Genomic DNA, 13,209 nt, shown 5'->3' on the forward strand with positions numbered 1-13,209 from the left:
ATTTTTGCTCACCCTTCTTATGATCATTTTGACATCATGGGGTGAGATCTTGTGTGGAGCCCCAGATCGAGGGAGATTATGAGTGGTCTTGTATGTCTTCCATTTTCTTATTATTGCTCCCACAGATGATTTCATCACATCAACCTGCTTGCCTATTGCAGATTCAGTCATCCCAGCCTGGTGCAGGGCTACAATTTTATTTCTGGTGTCCTTCGACAGCTCTGTGGTCTTCACCATAGTGGAGTTTGGAGTGTGATTGTTTGATGTTGTGGACAGGTGTCTTTTATACTGATAACAAGTTCAAACAGGTGCGATTACTACAGGTAATAAGTGGAGGACAGAGGAGCCTGTTAAAGAAGAAGTTAGGAGCCAGAAATCCTGCATGTTTTTAGGTGACCAAATACTTATTTTCCACCATAATTTGCAAAATAAATCTTGCCAAATCAGACAAGGTGATATTCTCGATTTATTTTCTCATTTTAACTCTCATAGTTGTGGTCTACCTATGATGTCAATTACAGGCCTCTCTCATCTTTTTAAGTGGGACAACTTGCACAATTAGTGGCTGACTAAATATTTTTTCCTACTGTATGTATATGTATAGATATATACAAACAGAGAAAAAGAGAGATCACATAAATGCAAATAAATACGATCTCTCTCTTTCTGTGCAAGTGTGGGCCGGACAAAAATGTTTGCATCATCATCTTAATATTTGGTTGCAAACCCTTTGGAATAAGTAACTGCATTAAATCGGTTCCTATAACTTTGAACAAGGCTCTTACACCTATCTACTGGAATTTTGCACCACTCATCTTTTACAAACTGCTCCAGGTCTCACATATTTGAATGGTGAGTTCTCCCATCAGCAATTTTAGTATCTCTTCACAGGTCTTCAATGGGATTTAGATGCAGTCTAATTGCTGACCACTTCAAAGCTCTCCAGAGCTTTGTTTCCATCCATTTCTGGGTGCTTCTTGAAATATGTTGTATCATTGTTCTGCTCGAAGACCCATGACCTAGGATGCAAATCCAGCTTTTTGACAGTGGGCACTGCAATGCAACCCAAAATTCTTTGGTAATCTTCAGATTTCCTGATGCCTTGCATGCAGTCAAGGAAACTAGTGCCAGAGGCAACTGTTATGATTAGGTCACCAAGGAGGATAGCTGGGGAATAAGCTAGGCAACCAGAAAACCAGAAAGGTTGGTAACTAAGCGGATTGCAGACCCCTAAAACTAACAACACAACTAGAATTAGCTGTGGGACGTACCTACGATGCCCTAGACGCCTCTGCACAGCCAAAGAGTTAGCTAAGCCTAAAGCAAGAAAGGGGAAAGCCCTAAATTGCCCCGGAGTAGAACCCCAAAGGAATAGATAGCCTCCAAACATATATTGCCGGTGAAACAAGATGAGGCACAAACACAGGCAGAAAATAGAGTAAGCAAATGGTGGGACCCAAACTTTCTAGAAAGAACAGGACAGGAAAGATACTGTCTGTAATCACGCAAAAAACCCTAAGAAAAATCCAACATGTCTGATATGCAAAAATACTGAGGCCACATGACCTTTCCCCCACTAGATCAGCATTCTGGTGTGAACTGGAAGCAAAGCAAAAGATATTGATATAACAGGGGACTAGCAATACTGAGCAGACTGACATATGCTGTGGTATATGGAACGGGGTCCAGCACTGGTCCCAGCAGGGAACAATGCTGAACCCACACAGCAAAGCAGAAAGCAGAGAAAGGAAAAAACTGGATCAAATGCAAAAAGATTCCAGTAAACAAATAACTTATCTGAGCGATGCAGGACCAAGCAGGGGGCAAGCGGACTTCAAAATGCACAGGAAGAAAACCAAATCACCAACAACAACTGAGGGAAGTTGGCTGACTTAAATCTTCCCAGTCTATAACACCTGACCTCCAATCATCCTCTTCAGGTGATTGACTTCTGTCAACCCAAACCAACTCCATTATCCGCAGTAACCACCAGAGGGAGCCCAAACTCAGAAGTCAGGTCAAGAGTGTTCACAACAGGCAGCAAAATAACGCCAATCATCTTTGTACCTCCACCATATTTGACTATAGATACTGTGCTCTTTTCTTTTTAGGCATCATTCTGCTTCATTTGGTAAACAGTAGAATGATGTGCTTTACCAAAAAGGTATTACCTTGATCCCCTCTATCCACAAGATGATTTCTCAGAAGGATTGTGGTTTACTCACGTACATTTCGTCAACCTGCAGTCTAGCTTTTTTATATCTCTGTATCAGCAGTGGGCTCCTCCTGTGTCTCCTACCATAACATTTCATTTCATTCAAATATTGACAAATAATTAGCGCTTTCATTAATGCACGCTGAGCCTGCAAGACAGCTTGTTTCTTTTAAACTTGATTATGTTTGCTTATCCACAATCTGAACTATACTGTGTTGCAACCTTTCAGCAATTTTTCTCTGCCATACATGTTCAGGGAGATGAGCCACAGTGCCATGGGTTGTACACTTCTTGATTATGTTACACACTGAAGACAAAGGAACATTAAGATTTCTGGAGATGGACTTGTAACCTTGATATTGTTGATATTGCTCAATAATTTTGGTGCAAAGTCGCCAGACCATTCTGTTCTCCTCTTTCTTTTCTCCATGCTTAGTGTGACACACATAGACATACAATCCTATTAACTTGTAGATATGGAGTTTATCTGAAAGTTAATAACTTTATTAACCTGCATGGTACCTGCATTTAGCTGAAAACTGCAGGGAGAAAATTAACTTTTTTCCCCCTCAGTGTTCGAGTTTCAGTCACAGGGGCAGTGGTGATGCTGGTTCAGTCACCGTTCTGAGCATACAGAGTGGCTGCTTTAACTGCACCCTAGGCCCTTACTTACACTTACTCTGCATTGGGGCTGACTGCCAGTCAGGGCTGGGGGCCATGGTTACAGCCCCAATTACGTACACTCAGAACGTTGACTGAACTCGTGCCAGCCCTGTGACTGAAACTTGAATGCTGGGAGGAGAATTAGCCTCATGCTACGGGGAGAAAATTAAGTTAAGTGCCGGCACCGGGCAGGTTAATAACGCTATTAACCTGCAGATTAACCCTTTATCTGCAGGTTAATAGCGTTTTTCTGGTGGCAGGTTCCCTTTTAGATGTAGCTTAAAGCTAGTAAACAAGAGCCAACGGAAACATGGGCACAGGCAAAAGCTTAATGTATGAATGTTAAATGTCTTCAAGACTGCATGACCTGTGCACTTGCAACTGATTATCAGAAGGATTTATGGTTTTATACATACTTTTGGTAGTAAATAAAATAAGGAATATGGCAGCTCGCTAGGTAGGCGATGAAAATTTTTGCTAGAACATAGTTAAAGAAGTTTCCAACGGAAAACCCCTGAAACATTCAAAAAAGTTATTTTGTACAAATTATACTTTACTGGATCTGAGGTATTCAACTAATTAAAAAAAACTTTGATATTAGTCTTTAAAATCTTGTCTGAACTTTAAAGGGAAGCTGTCAGTTGTAAATTACTTGTTGTTAAAAAATGTTTTGTGGTATTTAAAAAAAAATTGGCATTTTTTCATATCACACTCTATATTACAATTAAAAAATAATTGCCATTCACACTGACCACTGGGATTTTTAGAATCTAACATGCTGCTGTTTCAGGAAACAACACATGTACATAGAGATGATGATTGGACAATGATCAGACCCAACCCTACTATTTTTATTGAAATGTCTAATGAGACTGTGCATATGCTGTTGTGAAGAGCAAGAGTGCAGGGTCAACTGCTACATAATGAATCATAATTAGTGATGAGCGAGTATACTCGTTGCTGGGGTTTTCCCGAGCATGCTCGGATGTCCTCCAAGTATTTTGGGTGCTTGGAGATTTAGTTTTCATCGCCTCAGCTGCATGATTTGCGACTGCTATACAGCTTGAACACATGCGTGGAATGCTTGTTTGTTAGGGAATCTCCACATGTATTCAGCCTGTCTACAAGTCGCAAATCATGCAGCTGAGGCGTTGAAAACTATATCTCCGAGCACGCCAAAATACTCGGAGGTCACCCGAGCATGCTCGGGAAAACCCAAGCAGCGAGTATACTCACTCATCACTAATCATAATTGGTGGATACTGTGCTATCAGCAGTGTATAGGGGTATTATATTATCTGTTATTGTAATTGTGCCGCTTATAAGATGGAGCCTTGCTGTAAATGTTTCCTGAAGGATAGGAAGTATTAACCTAAAAAATCCCCAGTGGCCAGTGACAAAATCAAATTTTTTCATTAAAGATAATGATATGGGAAAAAACATTGCCAACATTTTTTTTTTTTAAAAGGCAAGTAACACAAAAACCTGATTTAAACAATGAATCATTTTCTGACCTTAGTTTCCTTTTAATGTAATACAATCTACATGTGTATTCCCGCCCTTTAAAAATGTGCATAGCATTCTTTTTTTTAATAAGCAAATCACATTTAAGACATTTTACATGCAACAGATGTAGATTATTATGTAGTAGATAGTTTGGCATTAGTTGGCTTGCCATATCCCTGCAGTTCTCATAAAACAAGAATGCCACATTTTACCCATTCACCAAAAAGTTATTATGAGGCTAAAGAAAGATTGTTATTAAAGTTATGTGATGCCCTTGGGATGTTACAATTCATCCGATGTGGATCTATATGACTGAAACAATACGACTTTTTGGGGAGTTTAGTAATTTGTTATAGCTTTTTGATATACTTTTTGAGTATTTTTTTTATTTTAAATAACAAAAATGTTTTTATTCAGCTGTTACCATGATGTAGAAACATAAAAACCCCATAGAAAACAAAAACAAACTAAAGATAGTTATAATAGTGTGAATTTACTTTAATAAGATGAGTAGGAAGAAAATGTGGATATTGGTGCCATCTACTGGGCAAAACTTATTATACACAGTCAAAGTCAACCTACTGTTCATTTTTATTTATACAGTACAATGCTTAAAAAATATAGGCAAGTGGAAAAGAAATGATGCAAAGTAAGAATTCATTCAAAAATAGAAGTGTTAACCCCTTTCCTACATTGGATGTCCATGTGACCTGGGAGCTCCCCCCGAGCGCAGCTGATCGCGGCCGGGTGTCAGCTGATTATCACAGCTGACACCCGACACTATGTGTCAGGGGCGGTCATAGACCGCCCCCGCCACATTAACCCCTGGCACACTGCGATCAAACATGACAGTGATGTCCCCCCCCGGGACAATATAATAAAGAAAAAAAAAAAAACACGTGTAAAAAAATTTTTAAAAAAATCACAAAATAAATAAATAAATTAAAAAAAAATATTCCCTAAAAAATTATTTTTTTCTAAATAAAAAAAACAACAAAAAGTACACATATTTAGTATCGCCGTGTCTGCAATGACTCACCCTATAAAACTATCCCACTAGTTAACCCCTTTAGTGAACCCTTTAAAAAAAAACAAAGCAAAAAACAATGCTTTATTATCATACCGACGAACAAAAAGTACAATGACGCGCGATCAAAAGACGGATATGAATAAACATGGTACCGCAGAAAACATCATCGTGTCCCTCAAAAAAACGAGCCACCATACAGCATCATCAGGGAAAAAATAAAAAAGTTATAGCTTGCAGAATAAAGCGATGCAAAAATTGTTATTTTTTATATAAAATTGTTTTTATTGCATAAAAGCGACAAAACGTAAAAAAACAACATAAATGAGGTATTGCTGTAATCGTACTGACCCGAAGAATAAAAGCGCTTTGTCAATTTTACCACACGTGGAACGGTGTAAACGCACCCCCCAAAAGATATTCATAAAACACTGGTTTTTGTTCATTCTGCGTCCCAAAAATGTTGTAAAAAGGAGAAATCGATGGTCAACTTTATTATAACTTCCTAACAAAAAAAAATTTTGGCTCCAAAATTGTGCTGATGTAAAGTAAACATGTAGAAAATGTTACTTATTAAATTTTTTGAGTGCCATATCTCTGTGATTTAAGGGCATAAAAATTCAAAGTTGGAAAATTGCTAAATTTTCAAAATTTTTGCCAAATTTCCAGTTTTTTCAAAAATAAACGCAAGTTATATCAATGAAATTTTACCACTGACATGAAGTACAATATGTCACGAAAAAAGAATGCCAGAATCACCAGGATCCATGGAAGCGTTCCAGAGTTATTACCTCATAAAGGGACAGTGGTCAGAATTGTAAAAATTGGCCTTGGCATTAACATGCAAACCACCCTTGGGGGTAAAGGGATTGATAGCTTTAATTTTTATCATTTAGCAAAAGATGAGTATATGATCCCCATGAGGTCCAATATGGTGTCTGTGATAGAGGCTGCTTTGGAGGTGGATGTGGACCCTTTAACCTCTGAGCCCCTATGCAGGTTGCGCCTATAATCGGTATTACATGACGGATAATGAATTTGCCTGCATTTTTTAGCATTGAAGATGCTTTTAATCCTGACCAAATCCCCATTTTTATTTTCTGAAATGCAGCCCCAAACATTAAACAAACCTCCACCATGCTTCATTAAAGCCTGCAGACAGTCATTATTGTACCAGCGAAAAACAAACAACTTTTTTTTGCAATCAAATATTCTAAGTTTTATCTCATCCATCCAGAGCACTTACTGACATAATTGTGAACCATGGTTTGTATGTTTTAATGTATATTTGAATCACCTGGCCCTGGTTCTTTATTGAATGTATGGTTTTGGGAAACAATTCCTACATGAAGGCTACTTCTGGCCAGACTTCTCACTGTTGTTGGGTGCAGCTGGATCCCACTTGTTGCTGCCAGTTCTGAACTAATGGCACTGCTGGACACCATTTTTTTGGTGTTTCATCAAAATAACACATCTTGAAACCACAGTCTGCTTCAAAATCTTAACCTGGGAATGACCTTGCCGATGCCATATAATGCTTCACATGTTGTTGCTATGCTTAGTCTTGCCATGTGTATGATCTGTGACATGAGACTGTCTTTTACAACCGCACCTTTGTTTCGTAATTTGACTGCTCCTCACCTAGCTTTAAGCCTCCTACACAGCTGTTTCTGCTTCAGTCAATGACTGTGTTTCAACTTACATATGAACTTGATGTCAACTTTTTGTTTGGTACAATTAAGTCATACACCTGATTATAATACTACAAAATTCTGATCATTTTTTTCTGCAAGTGTGCTTTGATTAGAGTAATTGATCTCATTTTGAAGGCAAAGGGTGGTCACAACAAACCTTGATTTTCATGATTCTTTTTATTGATTTTGTTAATTGATAAAAATAAACTATGTACACCTATTGTTGCTTTGTCATGTTGGTACCACACTGCTTTATATTAATTTTCTCCCCTTTTTTATTAGGAATGTGATCAGGTCCATGTTGATGACGTCTCTTCAGATGATAATGGCCAAGACTTAAGGTATTTTGCTGTTCAGATTAGAGCAATGAAATATTTATTAAAATAATAAATGGCCCAAAAAAAGATTTTCTTATCACCTATGGTAATGTAAAAGTGTCCTGAAAACTGTCACAGTTGATTTATTACATGTTGAACACTTAATAGACCTGAGGTTTTAGCTTTCAAAGGGGCATGGCAGGGAAATTATGTGACTTGATTTTTTGCATCTGCCGAACATTTTCACATCAGTTTGCAATGGCAATCACTTTGCGGTTCTGGCTTGATGCTAATGCCATTAACCTGCCAAAATAACTTTATTTACATGCAGTTTTGCTGCAGCGACATAATGGTGCAAGTCTCTGGTTCCCCTTTATCCTCCCATGAGAAAATACCCGTATGAGACTTCACATTACCTTTAATCTGCAGCATATTTTATTAAATTAATAAATACATTCTGTGTCAGATTGCTTTTTCTCTGTAAGCAAGTTACTTCAAAATTTTTGCCCTTTGAGAAAAATTGAATATGTTTTTTGAGTTGTGGTAATATTTATGTGTGATATTGTATCGTCATACTTCCCTAATTTTTTAGGGAACAGTTTTAATTGTTTATATTTTTTCTTTTACTATTCTAAAGATAAAAATGTGCCAGGAACAAGTTGTTATTTGCTACAAAGTGATATACTTTTAGCATACTTTATTTAGAATAAAACATAACATTTTTAGTAGTGTTGAGCATTCCGATACTGCAAATATCGGGTATCGGCCGATATTCGCTGTATCGGAATTCCGATACCGAGTACTGATATTTTTTCAATATCGGATACCGGTATCGGAAGTCCCCATAATGCAATGAGCCACTGTTGTGGCTGTGATTGGCTGTTGAAATGATGTCATCATGTTGCGCGGTCTGTGCCGGCTGCCGGTGGTCTGTGCGGGTCTGCCGGGGGTCTTGTGTGTGTGCAGGCATCGTCCGATGGGACTACAAGTCCCATTGGGCAATGCCTGCTTCAATGACAGTGATTGACACATTAGCCAATGATGGGACAGTAGTAGTCCCATCATCCGGCTAATGTGTTGAATGTAAAAAAAAAAAAAAAACATACTACATACATACTACATATATACTACATTCATACAACATACATACATACCACATACATGCTACATATATACGACATTCATACAACATACATACATACTACATACATGCTACATATATACTACATTCATACAACACACATATATACTACATACTACATACATGCTACATATATACTACATTCATACAACATACATACATACTACAAACATGCTACATATATACTTTATTCATACAACATACATATATACTACATACATACTTCATATATACTACATTCATACAACATACATACATACTACATACATGCTACATATATACTACATTCATACAACATACATACATACTACATACATACTACATATATACTACATTCATACAACATACATACATACATACTACATGTATACTACATTCATACAACATACATACATACTACATACATACAACATGAATTCATGCTACATACTACATACATGCTACATATATACTACATTCATACAACATACATACATACTACATACATGCTACATATATACTACATTCATACAACATACATACATACTACATACATACTACATATATGCTACATTCATACAACATACATACATACTACATACATGCTACATATATACTACATTCATACAACAAACATACATACTGCATAATACATACATACTACATATATACTACATTCATAAAACATACATACATACTACATACATGCTACATATATACTACATTCATACAACATACATATATACTACATACATACTTCATATATACTACATTCATACAACATACATACATACTACATACATGCTACATATATACTACATTCATACAACATACATACATACATACTACATATATACTACATTCATACAACATACATACATACTACATGTATACTACATTCATACAACATACATACATACTACATATATACTACATTCATACAACATACATATATACTACATACTACATACATACTACATGTATACTACATTCATACAACATACATACATACTACATACATATTACATATATACTACATTCATACAACATACATACATACATGCTACATATATACTACATTCATACAACATACATATATACTACATACATGCTTCATATACACTACATTCATACAACAAACATACATACTGCATAATACATACATATTACATATACACTACATTCATACAACATACGTACATACATACTACATACATGCTACATATATACTACATTCATACAACATACATACATACTACATACATGCTACATATATACTACATTCATGCAACATACATACATATTACATACTGTACATGCTACATATATACTACATTCATACAACATACATATATACTACATACATGCTTCATATATACTACATTCATACAACATACATACATACTACATACATACAACATGCTACAGACATACAACATACTACATACTGCATACATACTACATACATACTGCATACAATACATTCATACATTTTTACAATACATGCATAGACATACAGTACATATAACATAGAGTACATACTCACCATCACTTGTCACTTTAATCCCCGAAGCCAGTGTCATCTATGAAAAAATATGAAAATAACAAACAAGCCATATACTCCCTGATCCGCAGAAATCCACGAGGGTCCCACGCCGATTTCCCGTGGAGAACAGCAGCATCAGCTGATGCGACCGCTCTCTAGGGGCTTCAATAATCCAATGATGGGAGGTAGGTATCCTTCCGCACTGTATTCCTCCGCCACTGTAAAAAAATAGTCCCTAGTCTCACTTTATGGCAAAAGCTGCGTGGGAACTTTCTCACACAGCAATGCCAAAAGTGAGACTAGGGACTATTTTTTTTACAGTGGCGGAGGAATACAGTGCGGAAGGATACCTACCTGCCATCATTGGATTCCTGCAGCCCCTAGAGAACGGTCGCATCAGCTGATGCTGCTGTTCTCCATGGCAAATCGGCGTGGGACCCTCGTGGATTTCTGTGGATCAGGAAGTATATTGGTTGTTTGTTATTTTCTAATTTTTTATAGATGACACTGGCTTCGGGGATCAAAGTGACAAGTGATGGTGAGTACGTACTCTATGTTATATGTACTGTATGTCTATGTATGTATTGTATGAATGTATTGTATGCAGTATGTATGTAGTATGTATGCAGTATGTAGTATGTATGTTGTATGTCTGTAGCATGTTGTATGTATGTAGTATGTATGTAGTATGTACTATGTATGTATGTTGTATGAATGTAGTATATATGAAGCATGTATGTAGTATGTAGTATGTATGTATGTTGTATGAATGTAGCATATGTAGTATGTATGTAGTATGTATGTAGTATGCAGTATGTATGTATGTTGTATGAATGTTGTATACATGTAGTATGTATGTAGTATATATGTATGTTGTATGAATGTAGTATATATGTAGCATGTATATAGTATGTAGTATGTATGTTGTATGAATGTAGTATATATGTAGCATGTATGTAGTATGTATGTATGTTGTATGAATGTAGTATATATGTAGCATGTATATAGTATGTAGTATGTATGTTGTATGAATGTAGTATATATGTAGCATGTATGTAGTATGTATGTATGTTGTATGAATGTGGTATGTACTGTATGTAGCATGTATGTAGTATGCATGTATGTTGTATGAATGTAGTATGTATGTAGCATGTATGTAGTATGTATGTATGCATGTTGTATGAATGTAGTATATATGTGGTATGTATGTAGTATATATGTATGTTGTATGAATGTAGTATATATGTAGCATGCATGTAGTATGTATGTATGTTGTATGAATGTAGTATATATGTAGCATGTATGTAGTATGTATGTATGTTGTATGAATGTAGATTATATGTAGCATGTATGTAGTATGTATGTATGTTGTATGAATGTAGTATATATGTAGTATGTATGTAGTATGTATGTTGTATGAATGTAGTATATATGTAGTATGTATGTAGTATGTATGTTGTATGAATGTAGTATATATGTAGTATGTATGTAGTATGGGTTTTTTTACATTCAACACATTAGCCGGATGATGGGACTACTACTGTCCCATCATTGGCTAATGTGTCAATCACTGTCATTGTAGCAGGCATCTCCCAATGGGACTTGTAGTCCCATCAGACGACGCCTGCACACACACAAGACCCCCGGCAGGCCCGCACAGACCACCGGCAGCCGGCACCGGCCCCCGGCAGCCAGCACAGACCACCAACAGCCGTCACAGGCTCCCCGAGAGGCCCGTACAGACCACCGGCAGTCGGCACAGGCCCCCGGCAGCCGGCACAGACCACCGACAGTTGGCACAGGCCCCTGAGAGGCCCGTACAGACCACCGACAGCCGGCACAGGCCCCTGACAGGCCGGTACAGACCCCCGAGAGGCCCGTACAGACCACCGGCAGCTGGCACAGGCCCCCGACAGCCGGCACAGACCCCCGAGAGGCCCGTACAGACCACCGGCAGCCAGAACAGTCCCCCGACAGTCGGCACAAACCCCGAGAGGCCCGTACAGACCACCGGCAGCCGGCACAGGCCCCCGACAGTCGGCACAGACCCCCGAGAGGCCCGCACAGACCACACCCACACACACAGACACGCACAGTGTCCGCCCACGCACCGCCCACACTCTTCCCCCCTCCCGAACATCATGTACAAGGCAAGAAAGGGTTTTTTTTATTCCGATATTTCTGTCCCATTGACTTGAATGGGACTTCCGGTATCGGAATCGGCGATACCAATACTTTTTGGGGTATCGGACCGATCCAATCCGATCCGATATTTCTGAATATCGGATGGTAACGCTCAACACTAATTCTTAGTTTAAAATGTTTTCATACTGTAACATTATCTTCTCAGAGTTCTTATTTTCCTTTCAGGTGTTGTTCATTATATCTTTATTTTAACAAATGTGTTGGGGACAAGACTATGAGGCAGATGCTAATATATGAGTATTGTGGTTTCTCATCCTGCACTTGTTAACTTTTGCCACAGATTACACAGCTCTACTGTGCTCTAAAAGTCTGCTATTGGAGGAGCTTGTGACCTGACCTGTCCATCTGCCTTCACCAGTTTTTGTTCGGAAAAAATTGAGAGACAGATCTAGACAAATCTGGACAGGTCTGGACTCCTTTAACTATGCCTGGAACTTCAAGAAGAACTCCCATGAAGAATTTATTTAAATAAATCTGTGTTCATGTTTATATAATGGAGTGTGAATATGTTAATATGCTCACTTACCACAGCCTTCTCCGGGATCCTACATCGGTTTACTACTCTTCTCAGTGATATCAGCACTCTTCAGATGATCTGACTTTAGCTGGAAGTCTCATTGGCAATGAAAGCCTAACGAGCCTCGTTTTTATGCACCATAAGCTTGCATTGTAAAAGCTACGTAGAGCACAATGTGATGAGGAGAGTCTGAAGATTGGAGATGTCATTGAGAAGTGGAGAAGAACGGCAGTGGACACCAGAGAATGCAGAGGTAGATGAATATATTCATACACACACACTACGTCAAATTCACATGTACACGGATTTATTAAAAAAACCTTCATGGGAGGCAGTGGCGTAACTACAAAGTTATGGGCCCTGGTGTGAACTTTCAAATGTGGCCCCCCATGCCAATAT

General features: G+C 37.9%; 1 protein-coding gene across 3 annotated transcripts in view; it reads left to right on the forward strand.

The window, feature by feature from the left end:
• Positions 1-13,209, forward strand: part of EYA4 (EYA transcriptional coactivator and phosphatase 4) — a 619,370-nt gene that overhangs the window by 559,457 nt on the left and 46,704 nt on the right. For all 3 annotated transcript variants that reach the window (XM_073575843.1, XM_073575844.1, XM_073575845.1), the window contains one exon: positions 7,388-7,446. In XM_073575843.1, the coding sequence (XP_073431944.1) occupies positions 7,388-7,446 (59 nt within the window). The remainder of the gene's footprint in view (positions 1-7,387; positions 7,447-13,209) is intronic.

The sequence above is a fragment of the Dendrobates tinctorius genome, unplaced genomic scaffold, assembly GCF_039654945.1.
Source record: "Dendrobates tinctorius isolate UK_male_01 unplaced genomic scaffold, ASM3965494v1 ptg000046l, whole genome shotgun sequence".
Lineage (NCBI taxonomy): Eukaryota > Metazoa > Chordata > Amphibia > Anura > Dendrobatidae > Dendrobates > Dendrobates tinctorius.